The sequence below is a fragment of the Oncorhynchus gorbuscha genome, linkage group LG08 (genome assembly GCF_021184085.1).
Source record: "Oncorhynchus gorbuscha isolate QuinsamMale2020 ecotype Even-year linkage group LG08, OgorEven_v1.0, whole genome shotgun sequence".
In the NCBI taxonomy this organism is placed as follows: Eukaryota; Metazoa; Chordata; class Actinopteri; order Salmoniformes; family Salmonidae; genus Oncorhynchus; species Oncorhynchus gorbuscha.
In genome coordinates, this window is record NC_060180.1 from 61,355,450 (window position 1) to 61,376,522 (window position 21,073).

Here is a 21,073-nt window from a genome sequence, read left to right on the forward strand (position 1 = left end):
AAGGATATTTTCATCTCTGTCACATGAAACTGCTTGCTTGTGCTGTGCGCTTTTGACAATGGTTTATGGAACGTTATGGAACGTTCATTTGTGGTAGCCTACTGCCTTGGCACATTGCTGAGCTTATAATGTGAAATAATAATAGTTAATCAACATTTTAGGCTAAAGATTATTTTGAACTTTTTTATGTAACACAGACCTACTGGTTGTATGAACTTGGGATCTATCGTCCCACACTTGTCCCAGAGTCTGTTTGGAATAGGCTATTTCTTTCTCGGCAAGCCGACCAATAGAATAGGTCAACTTTTCTACTATGGGGGATAGTAGATTAACATAGGATAGTCATTTTGTTGTTTGTTAGTCATCTTGTTGGCTGAGGAAAAGCAAACGTGGACAGTTATTCTAACAAGTTGAAAGAACTCAGATTGAAGGACAGCACATCTTTGCATCCTTGACTTGTATGTTCTATTAATATGAACTATCATCATCTAAATGTGATTGTGTCATTCTGAGCACCCTGGGTAGACAACCTGATCAGGTTACGCACCAAATGCATATGGATCCGGTAAAGTTTTCAAATGTCCGGTAAATGGAAATGCTGCCAGTCAAATGTCCGGTCCCACATTTTCCTAATGGAAACACTGACACACGCACACACACATACACATAAATAACTTGAATAAACAGACTAATCAATCAACACCTGAAAATGTCATGCCAATACACTTCCGCTAATGATCATTTCACCTGTGTGTTAGATGTATCCATGGTGATGGAGTGTGTCAACAACACACTCACTCCTCAACTCAACTCATTGGTTGACACGAGCTGCGTCCCAAATGGCACCCTTTTCCCTATATAGTGCACTACTTTTGTCCAGGGCCCTGGTCAGAGGTAGTGCATAATATAGGGATTAGGGTGCCATTTGCAACACAGCTATGGAATTTAGCTGAGTGTCCAGTCCCCATGCCCCTGGCCACTGATACAGGGTCAGCTATGTTGCATCAACTGCATGGATAAGGTTAGGGTCTGGGCTAGGGTAATCTGATCACTCACACTCAATCATCATAGACACAGTCAGTCACACACGCGGGCACACACACACACACTCTTGCATACTCAAACATACAAAATCATGCATATTTAAACACACACGCACATACACACACAAACACACACACACACAGTCTTGCCAACTCTACCAGAGTTGATGTAGAGTAAACAAGTGGTTAGTGTGTCTGGACTGGACAGTAATCACTGATGGACTCACAGTGGATTCCCTCCTCTGTCTGGAATGGTGGCTGAAACTCCTTGACCCTCCTGAAACCAGTGTACACTCTTACATAGATACATACGTAGGCCTGTTCTATGATTGTCTGGTCCATCTGCTCCAGTCTGGCTCAGCCAATGAAAGGCTTGAAATTAGCCCAGATCTGATTGGCTGGAGCACTCTGACAAGTCAGGCTGGTCCTCTGTCTACCAAAGCCCCTTCTGGTCTAATCTGCTCTGGCTCAGACTCAGACTAGACTGGAGCGAAACCCCGTTCCCTTTAGTCCCAACACTCATTATCAATTAGGCTTTTACGTAGGAATGCTGACAACTCCTGACCCCCCTGGTCTTAGTGTGACCTTTCTCTGTGTGTGTAAGTATCTGACCCCTAGCCTCCTAAACATTGATCCCTAGTTAGTGTGACCCATCTCTGTGAAATGTATTTGAGCTGTCTGTCTGACGTTAAAGGTGAAGATGATGTCAGAAGGGAGAATAACATCAGTGATGTTCAACCTAGTCAGTGGAGCCAAGCAGTGTGTTTACAAGTCATACACAGAGAAAGAACTTCACTAAGATAAGTTGGCCTGATCAGCGCGCCTCCTCTGACCAGAACATTCAGACTGCCCTGGCCCAGCAGAGAGAGGTTTAACCACAGAGTTTCTAAACCTAGAGGCCCAACTTTGCCATACTTTCCGAAAACGCTTGACGAAGCAGATTCGACAGACCAGACCGGGGTTTGGGAAGTCAATGTGGGAAGTGAAAAATTCTTCCTTAGTTGTTCATTTTCGCGATTTCTAAAAGGACAACCTAGATTCAAGCCAATGTGACATGATAAATGAGTCAAGGGAGAATGAGAAAGAGTGAGGGAGAGAGAGAGAAAGTGCGAGCGACAAAGAGGGAGAGAGAGTGAGTGAGAGAGAGTGAGTGAGAGAGAGGCAGGGAGAGAGAGAGTGCGAGAATAAGACAGACACAGAGCGGCATCCAAAAGCCAGCTCCCTCAGTGATTAGCCTGGTCCTGGCTACAGTACAGTACCAAGGGAAGGACATGTGAGTGAGAAGAAGACAGGGAACATAAACAAAGGCCACACCCTGGAGGCCTGGAGGAGTGAGGTGATCAAATAAACAATACAGCAGAGTAGGATACCCCACTGAGGCTGAGGCAGGCAGGCTGGGGCGATGCTCTGGCACTGAGGGAGGGTGTGTGTGTGTGTGTGTGTGTGTGTGTGTGTGTGTGTGTGTGTGTGTGTGTGTGTGTGTGTGTGTGTGTGTGTGTGTGTGTGTGTGTGTGTGTGTGTGTGTGTGTGTGTGTGTGTGTGTGTGTGTGTGTGTGTGTGTGTGTGTGTGTGTGCGTGTGCGTGCGTGCGTGTGTGTGTGGGAGGGGGGGTAGGAAACCTTCCAGATGAGATGATGAGAAGGGGGGAACAACTCTAAATGCACAACATTCCATCTCAGAAACAGAGAGGTGAGGTGTGACATTATTATTAATATTGTAATCTATTCTGATACAGGAGGGTCATAGGTACACAACACACAAGTCTCTTCAATCAGTCTGAAACACACACACACACAGCACCCATTGGGCACACACTGGTTGAATCAACATTGTTTCCACATCATTTCCAGAAAATGATGTTGAACCAATGTGGAATAGACATTGAATTGACGTCTGTGCCCAGTGGGCACTTAGAAAGGGACCAATCTCCCCACCCCAAGCATGTCTCCACTCCACCGTTATGACATAAGTGACTTCATCTGATATTTAAACACCTCGCTAACAGTCGCTCCCCTACTTGACTTTCTCCACAGCAACGCACATCAAATCTCCACACAGCATGCCAACGGGACTAGTTGTCCTTAGATGTCCCTGAGAACCAAGTCAACTGACATCACCCCCTTCATCATCATGGCTTCTTTAGTTGTTCCACCGTTGATTAAGTCTATTTCTGTGGAGACATGAGCAGTTGAGCACCTGACCTAACTTCAGAAGGCTCCAGACATGAGGTAAGCAGGAAGTTATGTTCATAATGACAAATTAATCCATCCACTAGCTAGATCAGTGGTTCCCAAACTTTTTATAGTCCCGTACCCCTTCAAACATTCAACCTCCAGCTGCATACCCCCTCTCGCACCAGGGTCAGCACACTCTCAACTGTTGTTTTTTGCCATCATTGCAAGCCTGCCATACACACACTATACGATAAAAAAAATTCACAGAACCGTGCTTCTTTATCTGCATTGCATGCTGTTTGGGGTTTTAGGCTGTGTTTCTGTACAGCACTTTGTGACATCGGCTGATGTAAGAAGGGCTTTATAAATACATTTGATTGATTGATTGATTGATTTATTAAACATAAGATTGAGTGTGAGTTTTTGTCACAACTCGTGGGAAGTGACAAAGAGCTCTTATAGGACCATGGCACAAATAATAATGTAATCAATAATTTTGCTCTTTATTTAATCATCATACATATAAAACCTTTTTTATTCATCGAAAATGTTGAATAACTCACCACAGGTTCATGAGAAGGGTGCACATAACTGCAATGTAGGATTGTTTTGGAGTCTGTCTTAAATCATTTTCCACACAGTCTGTGCCTGTATTTAGTTTTCATGCTGGTGAGGGCCGAGAATCCACTCTCACATAGGTATGTGGTTGCAAAGGGCATCAGTGTCTTAACAGTGCGATTTGCCAAGGCAGGATACTCTGAGCCCAGCCCAATCCAGAAATCTGGCAGTGGCCACTGATTAAATTCAATTTTCACAGATCCGCGAGTTGCAATTTCGATGTTGTTCTCTTGTTCAAATATCTGCAAGTTGACTGGAGGCAGGGCGTGAAAGGGATAAAGTACCTGCGTAATTGCGCACCCCAACTAATTGCGCTTCGCTATTTCAGATTTGACAATGATGGAAAGACCTGTGGGTTGTTCTTGTTAATGCAGACAGAGAAGAGCTCCAACTTCTTAATCATAGCCTCAATTTTGTCCCGCACATTGAATATAGTTGCAGAGAGTCCCTGTAATCCTAGATTCAGGTCATTCAGGCGAGAAAAAACCTCACCCAGATAGGCCAGTCGTGTGAGAAACTCGTCATCATGGAAGAGGTAAGACAAGTGAAAATTACGGTCAGGAAAGAAAACTTTAAGAGCACTTCTGTATGTTGTAAAAGCGTTACATGGCCGCTGCCCATAATCATTGCGTAGTTTACACTACTGTTCAAAAGTTTGGGGTCACTTAGAAATGGCCTTGTTTTTGAAAGAAAACAATTTTTTCCCCCATTCAAATAACATCAAATTGATGAGAAATACAGTGCAGACAGTGTTAATGTTTTAAATTACTATTGTAGCTGGAAAGGGCTGATTCTTTTAATGGAATATCTACACAGGGCTACAAATCAAATCAAACTTTACTTGCCACATGCGCCGAATGCAACAAGTGTAGACTTTACTGTGAAACGCTTAGTTACAAGATCTTAACCAACAGTGTAGACTTTACCGTGAAACGCTTAGTTACAAGATCTTAACCAACAGTACAGTTCAAGAAGAAGAAAATATTTACCAAGTAGACTAAAATAAAAAGTAATCATTAAAAATAACACAATGCAGAGGCCATTATAAGTATCCATCACTCCTGTGTTCCAATGGCACTGTCATGTTTTGTCATATATTGTCTTGTCATTATGCTTTCCCTTCTGTTCGTTTTCCCCCTGCTGGTCTTATTAGGTTCGTTCCCTTTTTCTATCCCTCTCTCTCCCCTCCCTCTCTCTCTTCTCTCTATCGTTCCGTTCCTGCTCCCAGCTGTTCCTATTCCCCTAATCAATCATTTAGTCTTCCCACACCTGTTCCTGATCCTTTTCCCTGATTAGAGTCCCTATTTCTCTCCTTGTTTTCCGTTCCTGCCCTGTCGGATCCTTGTCTATATTCACCGTGCTGTGTCTATGTTTTGCCCTGTCGTGTCGTGTTTCCCTCAGATGCTGCGTGGTGAGCAGGTGTCTGAGTCTGCTAGGTTCAAGTGCCTTCCCGAGGCAACCTGCAGTTCTTGATCAAGTCTCCAGTCTGTTCTCGTCTTTACGAGTAGTATTATGCCTTTTGTTTTGTTAAGTATCTTACTGGATTAAAAACTCTGTTTTCGCCAAGTCACTTTTGGGTCCTCATTCACCTGCATAACAGGCACGTTGTGTTAGCTAATCCAAGTTGATAATTTCAAAAGGCTAATTGATCATTAGAAAACCCTTTTGCAATTATGTTAGCACAGCTGAAAACTGTTGTTCTGATTAAAGAAGCAATAAAACTGGCCTTCTTTTAGACTAGCTGAGTATCTGGAGCATCAGCATTTGTGGGTTCGATTACAGGCTCAAAATGGGCAGAAACAAAGTACTTTCTTCTGAAACTCGTCAGTCTATTCTTGTTCTGAGAAATGCCTAGAAGGCCAGCATCCCGGGGTCACCTCTTCACTGTTGATGTTGAGACTGGAGTTTTGCGGGTACTAATTAATGAAGCTGCCAGTTGAGGACTTGTGAGGCATCTGTTTCTCAAACTAGACACTCTAATGTACTTGTCTTCTTGCTCAGTAGTGCACCGGGGCCTCCCACTCCTCTTTCTAATCTGGTTAGAGCCAGTTTGCACTGTTCTGTGAAGGGAGTAGGACACAGCGTTGTATGAGATCTTCAGTTTCTTGGCAATTTCTCGCATGGAATAGCCTTCATTTCTCAGATCAAGAATAGACTGATGAGTTTCAGAAGAATCAAATAAAATAAAATGTTATTTGTCACATACACATGGTTAGCAGATGTTAATGCGAGTGTAGCGAAATGCTTGTGCTTCTAGTTCCGACAATGCAGTTATAACCAACAGGTAATCTAACTAACAATTCCAAAACTACTGTCTTATACACAGTGTAAGGGGGTAAAGAATATGTACATAAAGATATATGAATGAGTGATGGTACAGAGCAGCATAGGCAAGATACAGTAGATGGTATCGAGTACAGTATATACATATGAGATGTGTATGTAAACAAAGTGGCATAGTTATAGTGGCTAGTGATATATGTATTACATAAGGATGCAGTCAATGATATAGAGTACAGTATATACGTATGCATATGAGATGAATAATGTAGGGTATGTAACATTATATAAGGTAGCATTGTTTAAAGTGGCTAGTGATATATTTACATAATTTCCCATCAATTCCCATTATTAAAGTGGCTGGAGTTGAGTCAGTGTCAGTGTCAGTGTGTTGGCAGCAGCCACTCAATGTTAGTGGTGGCTGTTTAACAATCTGATAGCCTTGAGATCGGTCCCAGCTTTGATGCACCTGTACTGACCTCGCCTTCTGGATGATAGCGGGGTGAACAGGCAGTGGCTCGGGTGGTTGATGTTCTTGATGATCTTTATGGCCTTCCTGTAACATCGGGTGGTGTAGGTGTCCTGGAGGGCAGGTAGTTTGCCCCCGGTGATGCGTTGTGCAGACCTCACTGCCCTCTGGAGAGCCTTACGGTTGTGGGCGGAGCAGTTGCCGTAGCAGGCGGTGATACAGCCCGCCAGGATGCTCTCGATTGTGCATCTGTAGAAGTTTGTGAGTGCTTTTGGTGACAAGCCAAATTTCTTCAGCCTCCTGAGGTTGAAGAGGCGCTGCTGCGCCTTCTTCACAATGCTGTCTGTGTGAGTGGACCAATTCAGTTTGTCTGTGATGTGTATGCCGAGGAACTTAAAACTTGCTACCCTCTCCACTACTGTTCCATCGATGTGGATAGGGGGGAGTTCCCTCTGCTGTTTCCTGAAGTCCACAATCATCTCCTTAGTTTTGTTGACGTTGAGTGTGAGGTTAAACTTGATGATTGAGTTGGAGGCGTGCGTGGCCACGCAGTCGTGGGTGAACAGGGAGTACAGGAGAGGGCTCAGAACGCACCCTTGTGGGGCCCCAGTGTTGAGGATCAGCGGGATGGAGATGTTGTTGCCTACCCTCACCACCTGGGGGCGGCCCGTCAGGAAGTCCAGTACCCAGTTGCACAGGGTGGGGTCGAGACCCAGGGCTTGATGACGAGCTTGGAGGGTACTATGGTGTTGAATTCCGAGCTGTAGTCGATGAACAGCATTCTCACATAGGTATTTCTCTTGTTCAGATGGGTTAGGGCAGTGTGCAGTGTGGTTGAGATTGCATCATCTGTGGACCTATTTGGGCGGTAAACAAATTGGAGTGGGTCTAGGGTGTCAGGTAGGGTGGAGGTGATATGGTCCTTGACTAGTCTCTCAAAGCACTTCATGATGATGGAAATGAGTGCTATGGGGCGGTAGTCGTTTAGCTCAGTTACCTTAGCTTTCTTGGGAACAGGAACAATGGTGGCCCTCTTGAAGCATGTGGGAACAGCAGACTGGTATAGGGATTGATTGAATATGTCCATAAACACACCGGCCAGCTGGTCTGCGCATGCTCTGAGGGCGCGGCTGGGGATGCCGTCTGGGCCTGCAGCCTTGTGAGGGTTAACACGTTTAAATGTCTTACTCGCCTCGGCTGCAGTGAAGGAGAGTCTGCATGTTTTCGTTGCAGGCCGTGTCAGTGGCACTGTATTGTCCTCAAAGCGGGCAAAAAAGTTATTTAGTCTGCCTGGGAGCAAGACATCCTGGTCTGTGACTGGGCTGGATTTCTTCTTGTAGTCCGTGATTGACTGTAGACCCTGCCACATGCCTCTTGTGTCTGAATTGAATTGAGATTCTACTTTGTCTCTGTACTGACGCTTAGCTTGTTTGATAGCCTTGCGGAGGGAATAGCTGCACTGTTTGTATTCGGTCATGTTACCAGTCACCTTGCCCTGATTAAAAGCAGTGGTTCGCGCTTTCAGTTTCACGCGAATGCTGCCATCAATCCACGGTTTCTGGTTTGGGAATGTTTTAATCGTTGCTATGGGAACGACATCTTCAACGCACGTTCTAATGAACTCGCACACCGAATCAGCGTATTCGTCAATATTGTTATCTGACGCAATACGAAACATATCCCAGTCCACATGATGGAAGCAGTCTTGGAGTGTGGAATCAGCTTGGTCGGACCAGCGTTGGACAGACCTCAGCGTGGGAGCCTCTTGTTTTAGTTTCTGTCTGTAGGCAGGGATCAACAAAATGGAGTCGTGGTCAGCTTTTCCGAAAGGAGGGCGGGGCAGGGCCTTATATGCGTAGCGGAAGTTAGAGTAACAATGATCCAAGGTTTTTCCACCCCTGGTTGCGCAATCGATATGCTGATAAAATTTAGGGAGTCTTGTTTTCAGATTAGCCTTGTTAAAATCCCCAGCTACAATGAATGCAGCCTCCGGATAAATGGATTCCAGTTTGTAAATAGTCAAATAAAGTTTGTTCAGAGCCATCAATGTGTCTGCTTGGGGGGGATATATACGGCTGTGATTATAATCGAAGAGAATTCTCTTGGTAGATAATGTGGTCGACATTTGATTGTGAGGAATTCTAAATCAGGTGAACAGAAGGATTTGAGTTCCTGTATGTTTCTTTCATCACACCATGTCTCGTTAGCCATAAGGCATACGCCCCCGCCCCTCTTCTTACCAGAAAGATGTTTGTTTCTGTCGGCGCGATGCGTGGAGAAACCCGCTGGCTGCACCGCCTCCGATAGCGTCTCTCCAGTGAGCCATGTTTCCGTGAAGCAAAGAACGTTACAGTCTCTGATGTCCCTCTGGAATGCTACCCTTGCTCGGATTTCATCAACCTTTTTGTCAAGAGACTGGACATTGGCGAGAATTTAAGTATGCTCCCTCTAATTCTCTCTCTTTTTCTCTCTCTCTCTCTCAGAGGACCTGAGCCCTAGGACCATGCCTCAGGACTACCTGGCCTGATGACCACCTGGTCATGCTGCTGTTCCAGTTTAACTGTTCTGCCTGCGGCTATGGAACCCTGACCTGTTCACTGGACGTGCTACCTTGTCCCGGACCTGCTGTTTTGGACTCTCTCTCTACTTCACCTGCTGTCTCGAACTCTGAATGATCGGCTATGAAAAGCCAACTGACATTTACTCCTGAGGTTCTGACATGTTGCACCCTCTACAACCACTGTGATTATTATTATCTGACCCTGCTGGTCATCTATAAACGTTTGAACATCTTGGCCATGTTCTGTTATAATCTCCACCCGGCACAGCCAGAAGAGGACTGGCCACCCCTCAGAGCCTGGTTCCTCTCTAGGTTTCTTCCTAAGTTCGGGCCTTTCTAGGGAGTTTTTCCTTGCCACCGTGCTTCTACATCTGCATTGCTTGCTGTTTGGGGTTATAGGCTGGGTTTCTGTACAGCACTTTGTGACATCGGCTGATGTAAGAAGGGCTTTATAAATAAATTGGATTGATTGATTGATTATTAGTGCAGAAAATACACAAAAGTTCAGGGGCCTTGCTTTAATAAAGTTAACCATTTTCACTGTAGTGTCCAAAATGTCTTTCAAGCTGTCAGGCATTCCATTGGCAGCAAGAGCCTTTCGGTGGATGCTGCAGTGTACCCAAGTGGCGTCGGGAGTTACCACTCCACTATGTTTCCCTGTCATAGATTTTGCGGCATCAGTACAGATACCAAAATGAGAAGCAGCTACGTTTGGCTACATACGGACCGTTAGTGAAATTCCTGCAAGAGAGTAGCGGTTAATGTAATTGGATGTTAATTATTTGACTAGGGTACCTGTATATGACATTGTGTTGTTATTTCACTGAACACTAGATGGATTCATTTTATTATTGGCAGTGAAACGAGGCGACTCAGACGAGAAAAAAACCTCGCCCAAATATAAATGGACTGTTAGAAAATGTGGAGGACAAAAATGTTATTTAAAAAAATACAACTATTAAACTGACAAACTATTCATATCCATGGCTGGAATGGAGGAGAAATACAGTATATATCATGAATGCACATTTCCATATTGCAGTCCAACAACCATTTGTTTCCAAACAACAATCATAAAACAAAACTGTCCAGCATAATGCCTATGCACACAGTACATTGTCGTATAAAACAAATTGCATGGCTCACAAATTCCTTCAACAGCAAAAACATTCAGAACCTCTCACCAGCAGACTCTGTGGGATAGCATTGGAGGTTGGGAGAAAAAATCTGTCCGCTTAGAAAATGTGGGAATTTTAAATGACATTGCAATTACCGGTCAACCTGATCTGGGGAAGACAAGGCAGGGGGAGCTGGGCCGGTGCCTGGCCTCCTTTGGCCCAGTAAAAGCCCCTCTGGCAACCGAACCAGCCAGAGCTGGACCATTCAGATCTGCCAACCATCCATCCACTGGTGCCCTCAGTTAGAAAGAGCCAAGCAGGCAGAAAGTGGCACAGAGGACAGACTTCTGCCCATAAACTATGGCAGGCAAGAGGCTCCGAGTTGGGCCTGTGTGCAGTGCAGTGCATGCTCCCTCTGCCTCTCCACAATACAGCTAACTGCCAACAATACATACCCCCCACCCATTCCAGAGCTACTCTCCACACGCCATACTCACTCCACAACCCAGCTACTGCCAACACTCCCTACCTACCCTCCCTAGTCTACCCTCTCCACAACCCAGCTACTGCCAGCTCTCCCTACCTACCCTCCCTAGTCTACCCTCTCCAGAACCCAGCTACTGCCAGCCCCCCCTACCTACCCTCCCTAGTCTACCCTCTCCACAACCCAGCTACTGCCAACCCTCCCTACCTACCCTTCCTAGTCTACCCTCTCCACAACCCAGCTACTGCCAGCCCCCCCTACCTACCCTCCCTAGTCTACCCTCTCCTCTACCCAGCTACTGCCAACCCTCCCTACCTACCCTCACTAGTCTACCCTCTCTTCAAACCAGCTACTGCCCACCCTCCCTACCTACCCTTCCTAGTCTACCCTCTCCACAACCCAGCTACTGCTAGCCCTCCCTACCTACCCTCCCTAGTCTACCCTCTCCACAACCCAGCTACTGCCAACCCTCCCTACCTACCCTTCCTAGTCTACCCTCTCCACAACCCAGCTACTACCAGCCCCCCCTACCTACCCTCCCTAGTCTACCCTCTCCACAACCCAGCTACTGCCAACCCTCCCTACCTACCCTCCCTAGTCTACCCTCTCCACAACTCCGCTACTGCCCGCCTTCCCAACCTACCCTCCCTAGTCTACCCTCTCCACAACCCAGCTACTGCCAACCCTCCCTACCTACCCTCCCTAGTCTACCCTCTCCACAACCCAGCTACTGCCAACCCTCCCTACCTACCCTCCCTAGTCTACCCTCTCCACAACCCAGCTACTGCCAACCCTCCCTACCTACCCTCCCTAGTCTACGCTCTCCACAACCCAGCTACTGCCAACCCTCCCTACCTACCCTCCCTAGTCTACCCTCTCCACAACCCAGCTACTGCCAACCCTCCCTACTTACTCTCCCTAGTCTACCCTCTCCACAACCCAGCTACTGCCAACCCTCCCTACCTACCCTCCCTAGTCTACCCTCTCCACAACCCAGCTACTGCCAGCCCTCCCTACCTACCCTCCCTAGTCTACCCTCTCCACAACCCAGCTACTGCCAGCCCTCCCTACCTACCCTCCCTAGTCTACCCTCTCCACAACCCAACTACTGCCAGCCCTCCCTACCTACCCTCCCTAGTCTACCCTCTCCACAACCCAGCTACTGCACACCCTCCCTACCTACCCTTCCTAGTCTACCCTCTCCACAACCCAGCTACTGCCCACCCTCCCTACCTACCCTCCCTAGTCTACCATCTCCACAACCCAGCTACTGCCAACCCTCCCTACCTACCCTCCCTAGTCTACACTCTCCACAACCCAGCTACTGCCAGCCCTCCCTACCTACCCTCCCTAGTCTACCCTCTCCACAACCCAGCTACTGCCAACCCTCCCTACCTACCCTCCCTAGTCTACCCTCTCCGCAACCCAGCTACTGCCAGCCCTCCCTACCTACCCTCCCTAGTCTACCCTCTCCACAACCCAGCTACTGCCAACCCTCCCTACCTACCCTTCCTAGTCTACCCTCTCCGCAACCCAGCTACTGCCAACCCTCCCTACCTACCCTCCCTAGTCTACCCTCTCCACAACCCAGCTACTGCCCACCCTCCCTACCTACCCTTCCTAGTCTACCCTCTCCGCAACCCAGCTACTGCCAACCCTCCCTACCTAACCTCCCTAGTCTACCCTCTCCACAACCCAGCTACTGCCAGCCCTCCCTACCTACCCTCCCTAGTCTACCCTCTCCACAACCCAGCTACTGCCAGCCCTCCCTACCTACCCTCCCTAGTCTACCCTCTCCACAACCCAGCTACTGCCCACCCTCCCTACCTACCCTCCCTAGTCTACCCTCTCCACAACCCAGCTACTGCCAGCCCTCCCTACCTACCCTCCCTAGTCTACCCTCTCCACAACCCAGCTACTGCCAACCCTCCCCACCTACCCTCCCTAGTCTACCCTCTCCACAACCCAGCTACTGCCAGCCCTCCCTACCTACCCTCCCTAGTCTACCCTCTCCACAACCCAGCTACTGCCAACCCTCCCTACCTACCCTCCCTAGTCTACCCTCTCCACAACCCAGCTACTGCCAACCCTCCCGACCTACCCTCCCTAGTCTACCCTCTCCACAACCCAGCCACTGCCAGCCCTCCCAACCTACCCTCCCTAGTCTACCCTCTCCACAACCCAGCTACTGCCAACCCTCCCTAACTACCCTCCCTAGTCTACCCTCTCCACAACCCAGCTACTGCCAGCCCTCCCTACCTACCCTCCCTAGTCTACCCTCTCCACAACCCAGCTACTGCCAACCCTCCCTACCTACCCTCGCTAGTCTACCCTCTCCACAACCCAGCTACTGCCACCCCTCCCTACCTACCCTCCCTAGTCTACCCTCTCCACAACCCAGCTACTGCCAGCCCTCCCTACCTACCCTCCCTAGTCTACTCTCTCCACAACCCAGCTACTGCCAACCCTCCCTACCTACCCTCCCTAGTCTACCCTCTCCACAACCCAGCTACTGCCAACCCTCCCTACCTACCCTCCCTAGTCTACCCTCTCCACAACCCAGCTACTGCCAACCCTCCCTACCTACCCTCCCTAGTCTACCCTCTCCACAACCCAGCTACTGCACACCCTCCCTACCTACCCTTCCTAGTCTACCCTCTCCACAACCCAGCTACTGCCAACCCTCCCTACCTACCCTCCCTAGTCTACCCTCTCCACAACCCAGCTACTGCCAACCCTCCCGACCTACCCTCCCTAGTCTACCCTCTCCACAACCCAGCCACTGCCAGCCCTCCCAACCTACCCTCCCTAGTCTACCCTCTCCACAACCCAGCTACTGCCAACCCTCCCTAACTACCCTCCCTAGTCTACCCTCTCCACAACCCAGCTACTGCCAGCCCTCCCTACCTACCCTCCCTAGTCTACCCTCTCCACAACCCAGCTACTGCCAACCCTCCCTACCTACCCTCCCTAGTCTACCCTCTCCACAACCCAGCTACTGCCAACCCTCCCTACCTACCCTCCCTAGTCTACCCTCTCCACAACCCAGCTACTGCCAACCCTCCCGACCTACCCTCCCTAGTCTACCCTCTCCACAACCCAGCCACTGCCAGCCCTCCCAACCTACCCTCCCTAGTCTACCCTCTCCACAACCCAGCTACTGCCAACCCTCCCTAACTACCCTCCCTAGTCTACCCTCTCCACAACCCAGCTACTGCCAGCCCTCCCTACCTACCCTCCCTAGTCTACCCTCTCCACAACCCAGCTACTGCCAACCCTCCCTACCTACCCTCGCTAGTCTACCCTCTCCACAACCCAGCTACTGCCACCCCTCCCTACCTACCCTCCCTAGTCTACCCTCTCCACAACCCAGCTACTGCCAGCCCTCCCTACCTACCCTCCCTAGTCTACTCTCTCCACAACCCAGCTACTGCCAACCCTCCCTACCTACCCTCCCTAGTCTACCCTCTCCACAACCCAGCTACTGCCAACCCTCCCTACCTACCCTCCCTAGTCTACCCTCTCCACAACCCAGCTACTGCCAACCCTCCCTACCTACCCTCCCTAGTCTACCCTCTCCACAACCCAGCTACTGCACACCCTCCCTACCTACCCTTCCTAGTCTACCCTCTCCACAACCCAGCTACTGCCAACCCTCCCTACCTACCCTCCCTAGTCTACCCTCTCCACAACCCAGCTACTGCCAACCCTCCCGACCTACCCTCCCTAGTCTACCCTCTCCACAACCCAGCCACTGCCAGCCCTCCCAACCTACCCTCCCTAGTCTACCCTCTCCACAACCCAGCTACTGCCAGCCCTCCCTACCTACCCTCCCTAGTCTACCCTCTCCACAACCCAGCTACTGCCAGCCCTCCCTACCTACCCTCCCTAGTCTACCCTCTCCACAACCCAGCTACTGCCAACCCTCCCTACCTACCCTCCCTAGTCTACCCTCTCCACAACCCAGCTACTGCCAACCCTCCCTACCTACCCTCCCTAGTCTACCCTCTCCACAACCCAGCTACTGCCAACCCTCCCTACCTACCCTCCCTAGTCTACCCTCTCCACAACCCAGCTACTGCCAACCCTCCCTACCTACCCTCCCTAGTCTACCCTCTCCACAACCCAGCTACTGCCAACCCTCCCTACCTACCCTCCCTAGTCTACCCTCTCCACAACCCAGCTCCCGCCAAAACCACTGAGGGGAACAGCTGTGCCCTCGTGACCAATAAAAAGCTATCAGAGGAAGAGTCCTGAACTAGAGATAGAGCCAGAGGTTTGGAATAAAAACAAGTTGATGAATTCCTATACTTTTTTTCCTTCCAAATAACTAGCAAAACAAATAAATGTGTTTGGTTTTCCACTGTTTTAGTTGGTGTTAAATAAGGACAAGTTCAACTGTATGTCAGCAAATATCTACGTTTACAGGCCTCACTCAGGTATTATGTACTCAAGTACTAAGTGGCGTCCTCTCCTATGTTCCATTCCCTTTCTTGTGGATCAGGACATTGAAGTTTTTGCCAAATTGGCCCAAAAGTACCAGTTTTCAAAACAGAAAGAGTTCCTTTATCTCCATGTTTTTGGTTGATATCCCGCACCTGTCCTACTATCACTATTCACTACAAGCCCTTCCCATACCATCGCACCTCTCCCCTGGCCCTCTTCTTACCCTGGAAGGCGGTAGAATGGCCGGAGATGAGGTACTTCAGCTCGAAGCTGTAAGAGCGGACATTCTGGAGGGTCTCTCGTCTCACCGCCACCTGGTAGCTCTCCTCCATCTTGCGGGTGCAGCAGGACGGGCCCTGGTGCTTACACACCAACAGCTCAACATCTGATGGGACAGAGGGAGAGGGAGACAGAACAGGATTAGGCGTATATTTGATTCATTTATTTATTTTATTTCAGTGTCATACACCAATTGGTGCCCAGCCTGTATGGGCTTATAAGAAACTATTTCTTTCTATATATGTACGTTGGAGGTATATATACAGTGCCTTCGAAAAGTATTCAGACCTCTTGACTTTTCCCACATTTTGTTACGTTATTAAATTACATTTTTCCCTCATCAATCTACACACAATACCCCATAATGACAAAGAAAAAAATGGTTTTTAGAAGTTGTTGCTATTTTATGTTTTAGAAAAAATAAATTGCTATGAGACTTGAAATTGAGCTCAGGTACATCCTGTTTCCATTGATCATCCTTGAGATGTTTCTACAACTTGATTGGAGTCCACCTGTGGTAAATTCAATTGATTGGACATGATTTGGAAAGGCAAACACCTGTCTATATAAGGTCCCACAGTTGACAGCGCAGGTCAGAGCAAAAACCAAGACATGAGGTCAAAGGAATTGTCCGAGAACACAGTTGTCTCCATCATTCTTAAATGGATGAAGTTTGGAACAACCATGACTCCCTAGAACTGGCCGACCGGCCAAACTGAGTAATCAGGGGAGAATGCTCTCCATCCAACCTCACTGAGCTCGAGCTGTTTTGCAAGGAGGAATGGGAAAAAATGTCAGTCTCTCGATGTGCAAAACTGATAGAGACATACCCCAAGCGACTTACAGCTGTAATCGCAGCAAAAGGTGGCGCTACAAAGTATTAACTTAAGGGGGCTGAATAATTTTGCACGCCCAATTTTTCAGTTTTTGATTTGTTAAAAAAGTTTGAAATATCCAATAAATGTCGTTCCACTTCATGATTGTGTCCCACTTGTTGTTGATTCTTCACAAAAAAATATAGTTTTATATCTGTATGTTTGAAGCCTGAAATGTGGCAAAAGGTCGCAAAGTTCAAGGGGGCCGAATACTTTCGCAAGGCACTGTAAAAGGCACATGACAGCCCGCTTTGAGTTTTCCAAAAGGCACCTAAACACTTTCAGACCATGATAAACAACATTCTCTGGTCTGACCAAGATTGAACTCTTTGGCCTGAATGCCAAGCGTCACATCTGGAGGAAACCTGGCTACATCCCGACGGTGAAGCATGGTGGTGGCAGCATCATGCTGTGGGGATGTCTTTCAGCAGCAGGGACTGAGAGACTAGTCAGGATCGAGGGAAAGACGAACGGAGCAAAGTACAGAGAGATCCTTGATGAAAACCTGCTCCAGAGAGCTCAGGACCTCAGACCGGGGGCGAAGGTTCACCTTCCAACAGGACAACGACCCTAAGCACACAGCCAAGACAATACAGGTGTGGCTTCGGGACATATCTTTGAATGTCCTTAAGTGGCCCAGCCAGAGCCCGGACTTGAATCCGATCTAACATCTCTGGTGAGACCTGGAAATAGCTGTGCAGCAACGCTCCCAATCAAACCTGACAAAGCTTAAGAGGATCTGCAGAGAAGAATGGGAGAAACTCCCCAAATACAGGTGTGCCAAGCTTGTAGCGTTATACCCAAGAAGACTCAAGGCTGTAATCACTGCCAAAGGTGCTTCAACAAAGTACTGAGTCTGAATACTTATGTAAATGTGATATTTCTAAAAACCTGTTTTTGCTTTGTCATTATGGGGTATTGTGTGTAGGTTGATGAGGGGAAAAAACAATGTAATCAATTTTAGAATAAAGCCGTAACCTAACAAAATGTGGAAAAAGTCAAGGTGTCTGAATACTTTCCTGAAGGCACTGTATCTGTTTTACCGTTTAGGAATGAATGCACTTTATGTATCTAGTTCCCCCATTTGAAGGTGTCATAAGTATAAGGACAAATTCATTTATAGTGTGTTACATTTAAGAAAAAGTTAAGTATTTGGTCCCATATTCCTAGCACGCAATGACTCCACTGACTTGCCTCGTTAAATAAAGGTATAAATCAATACATCACGCTTTCGACTCCACAAACTCGTTGGATGCATTTGCAGGTTGTTTTGGTTGTGTTTCGGATATTGTTGTGCACAATTATGTCTGCATTTAACCGCATTTCTTTGATTCAGAGGGGTTGGGATAAATGCGGGAGACACATTTCGGTTAAATGCATCCAGTTGTGCAACTGACTAGGCATCCTCGTTTCTCTTTCCAAATAGAAAGGAATGGTAAATAATGTATTGTGTCATTTTGGAGTCACTTTTATTGTAAATAAGAATAGAATATGTTTCGGAACACTTTTACATTCATGTGGGTGCGACCATGATTGCAAATAATCATGAATTAATTGTGAAAATGTTACAGAGGCATAAATATCGTAACCCCCAAAGATGTTCACTTTCCCTGTTATCAGCAATGGTGAAAGGTTAGCATGCTTTAGGGATATCTTTGTGCATCTGTAACATTCTCACTCATCATTACTCACCATTCATTCATGACTATCTGTAAATATTCACGTAGAAGTGTTCAGAAACATATTATATTAGTATTTAAAAAGAGGAGAAAACAAGACAAAGTACATACAATCATATAAGATGCCATACTATACATGCTTAGCTTACTGCTAAAAATACAAGCTCTGCCTGGAGTATAAATAGTATTGGTGAATGCGCTTGCACATAGGCCTATAGCCTATGCTAACACACACACACACACACGCACACGCACACGCACACGCACACGCACACGCACACGCACACGCACACGCACACGCACACGCACACACACACACACACACACACATTTAAGTAACAACATTTACATCCCCTTATAAACTGGACTAGCACTGGCTATAATATCGAAATAAACCCTATGAAAGGCAATGATCTAATACGTTCTAATATGATCCTAAGTGAGGCTCAATCAGGCACCATGACATCAACACAGTTCCCACACTAGAGTCAGTCCACCCTGTCGTGACACGCTGCCTGACACCCTCCTCCGCCTCTCTCATACTGTCAGTTACATATATAAACAAGGCCATGACAACACAGAGGCTGGCCACAATTAGCAGGGCAGAGAATGTGATATTAAAACTCTCACCCTCCACCTGTTCCCCCTAGCTGTCCCCACCCCCCTTGTCCCCCTAGCTGTCCCCAACACCCTTGTCCCCCTAGCTGTCCCCACCCCCCCCTCGTCCCCCTAGCTGTCCCCACCCCCTCGTCCCCCTAGCTGTCCCCACCCCCTCGTCCCCCTAGCTGTCCCCACCCCCTCGTCCCCCTTACTGTCCCCACCCCCTCGTCCCCCTAGCTGTCCCCACCCCCTTGTCCCCTTGCTGTCCCCACCCCCTCGTCCCCCTTACTGTCCCCACCCCCTCGTCCCCATAGCTGTCCCCACCCCCTCGTCCCCCTTGCTATCCCCACCCCCTCATCCCCCTAGCTGTCCCCACCCCCTCGTCCCCCTTGCTATCCCCACCACCCTCGTCCCCATAGCTGTCCCCACCCCCTCGTCCCCCTTGCTATCCCCACCCCCTCGTCCCCCTAGCTGTCCCCACCCCCTCGTCCCCCTTACTGTCCCCACCCCCTCGTCCCCCTTGCTGTCCCCATCCCCCTCGTCCCCCTTGCTGTCCCAACTCCCCTCGTCCGCCTAGCTGTCCCCACCCCCTCGTCCCCCTTGCTGTCCCCACCCCCTCGTCCCCCTTGCTGTCCCCACCCCCTTGTCCCCCTTGCTGTCCCCACCCCCCTTGTCCCCCTAGCTGTCCCCAGCCCCCTTGTCCCCCTTGCTGTCCCCACCCCCTTGTCCCCTTATCTGTCCCCCACCACCCTCGTCCCCCACCACCCCGTCCCCCTAGCTATCCTCACCCCCTTGTCCCCCTTGCTGTCCCCACCCCCTTGTCCACCTAGCTGTCACCACCCCCTTGTCCCCCTTGCTGTCCCCACCCCCTTGTCCACCTAGCTGTCCCCACCCCCTTGCTGTCCCCACCCCCTTGTCCCCCTTGCTGTCCCCACCCCCTTGTCCCCTAGCAGTCCCCACCCCCTTGTCCCCCTAGCTGTCACCACCCCCTTGTCCCCTAGCTGTCCCTACCCCCTTGTCCACCTAGCTGTCCCCACCCCCTTGTACCCCTTGCTGTCCCCACCCCCTTGTCCACCTAGCTGTCCCCATCCCCCTTGTCCCCCTAGCTGTCCCCACCCCCTTGTCCACCTAGCTGTCCCCACCCCCTTGTCCCCCTTGCTGTCCCCACCCCCTTGTCCTCCTTGCTGTCCCCACCCTCCTTGTCCCCCTTGGTGTCCCCCATCCCCCTCGTCCCCCTAGCTGTTCCCCACCACCCTTGTCCTCCAGCTGTCCCCTACTACCCTCGCCCCCTTGCTGTCCCCCACCACCCCGTCCCCCTATCTGTCCCCCCCCCACCCTCACCCACCTTGCTGTCCCTAATCCCCTTGTCCCCCTTGCTGTCCCCGTCCCCTCCAGACGGTTACTCATAAGGCTGTGGCTGATATGATAACTCATTTTGGGGGTTGGGTGGAAAGGCGAGGGAAGTGGGGCGCAGGTGGTGGGGTAACCTGACCCCGAAAGCATGGGCCTATATGCCGGGGCTTGTGACTAGTGCTTCCCTAGTCCAAACCCACCCCTGAAACACAATAGGGTCGCACTTGGCTCATTCTCTCTCTCTTTCTCTCTCTCCCTCTCATTTGTTTGGCATGTCCCTTGTCACACATGGCTGTAACTTAATTACCCAGAGAGGGTCCACTGAGCCCCCATCTGTTCCAATCTCTGAAGAGTGGAGTCACGACTGGCTTGACCTCCACACGTTTCTCCACTCTTTCTCTGTCTGTCTCCCTCCTTTTTTCTGTCCCCCAACTCCCTGCCTTCTTCAGTCTGGTTCTTTATTTCCTCCTGTTCTCTGTCTCTTTCTGTCTCATTTCTCTTGTTCTTTCCCAGACTCCACCTCTCTCCCTTTATCTGTCTCTCTCTCTCTCTCTCTGTCTCTCTGTCTGTCTGTCTGTCTGTCTGTCTGTCTGTCTGTCTGTCTGTCTGTCTGTCTGTCTGTCTGTCTGTCTGTCTGTCTGTCTGTCTGTCTGTCTGTCTGTCTGTCTGTCTGTCTGTCTGTCTGTCTGTCTGTCTGTCTCCAAGCCATTGTTCTTGGCGCCAAGCACAATGCTGACCTCGTCTCACACTCTCTCTATCCCAGACCTCTCACTCTCTCTATCCCAGACCTCTCACTCTCTCTGTTCCTGACCTCTCACTCTCTCTGTTCCTGACCTCTCACTCTCTCTATCCCAGACCTCTCACTCTCTCTATCCCATACCTCTCACTCTCTCTGTTCCAGACCTCTCACTCTCTCTGTTCCAGACCTCTCACTCTCTCTGTTCCAGACCTCTCACTCTCTCTGTTCCTGACCTCTCACTCTCTCTGTTCCTGACCTCTCACTCTCTCTATCCCAGACCTCTCACTCTCTCTGTTCCTGACCTCTCACTCTCTCTGTTCCTGACCTCTCACTCTCTCTGTTCCTGACCTCTCACTC

General features: G+C 49.2%; 1 protein-coding gene across 3 annotated transcripts in view; it reads right to left on the reverse strand.

Annotated features, from left to right (window-relative positions):
- LOC124040955 (glypican-5-like) overlaps window positions 1-21,073 on the reverse strand; it is a 336,316-nt gene that overhangs the window by 282,898 nt on the left and 32,345 nt on the right. For all 3 annotated transcript variants that reach the window (XM_046358084.1, XM_046358083.1, XM_046358085.1), the window contains exon 2: window positions 15,415-15,576. In XM_046358084.1, coding sequence (XP_046214040.1) covers window positions 15,415-15,576 — 162 coding nt within the window. The remainder of the gene's footprint in view (window positions 1-15,414; window positions 15,577-21,073) is intronic.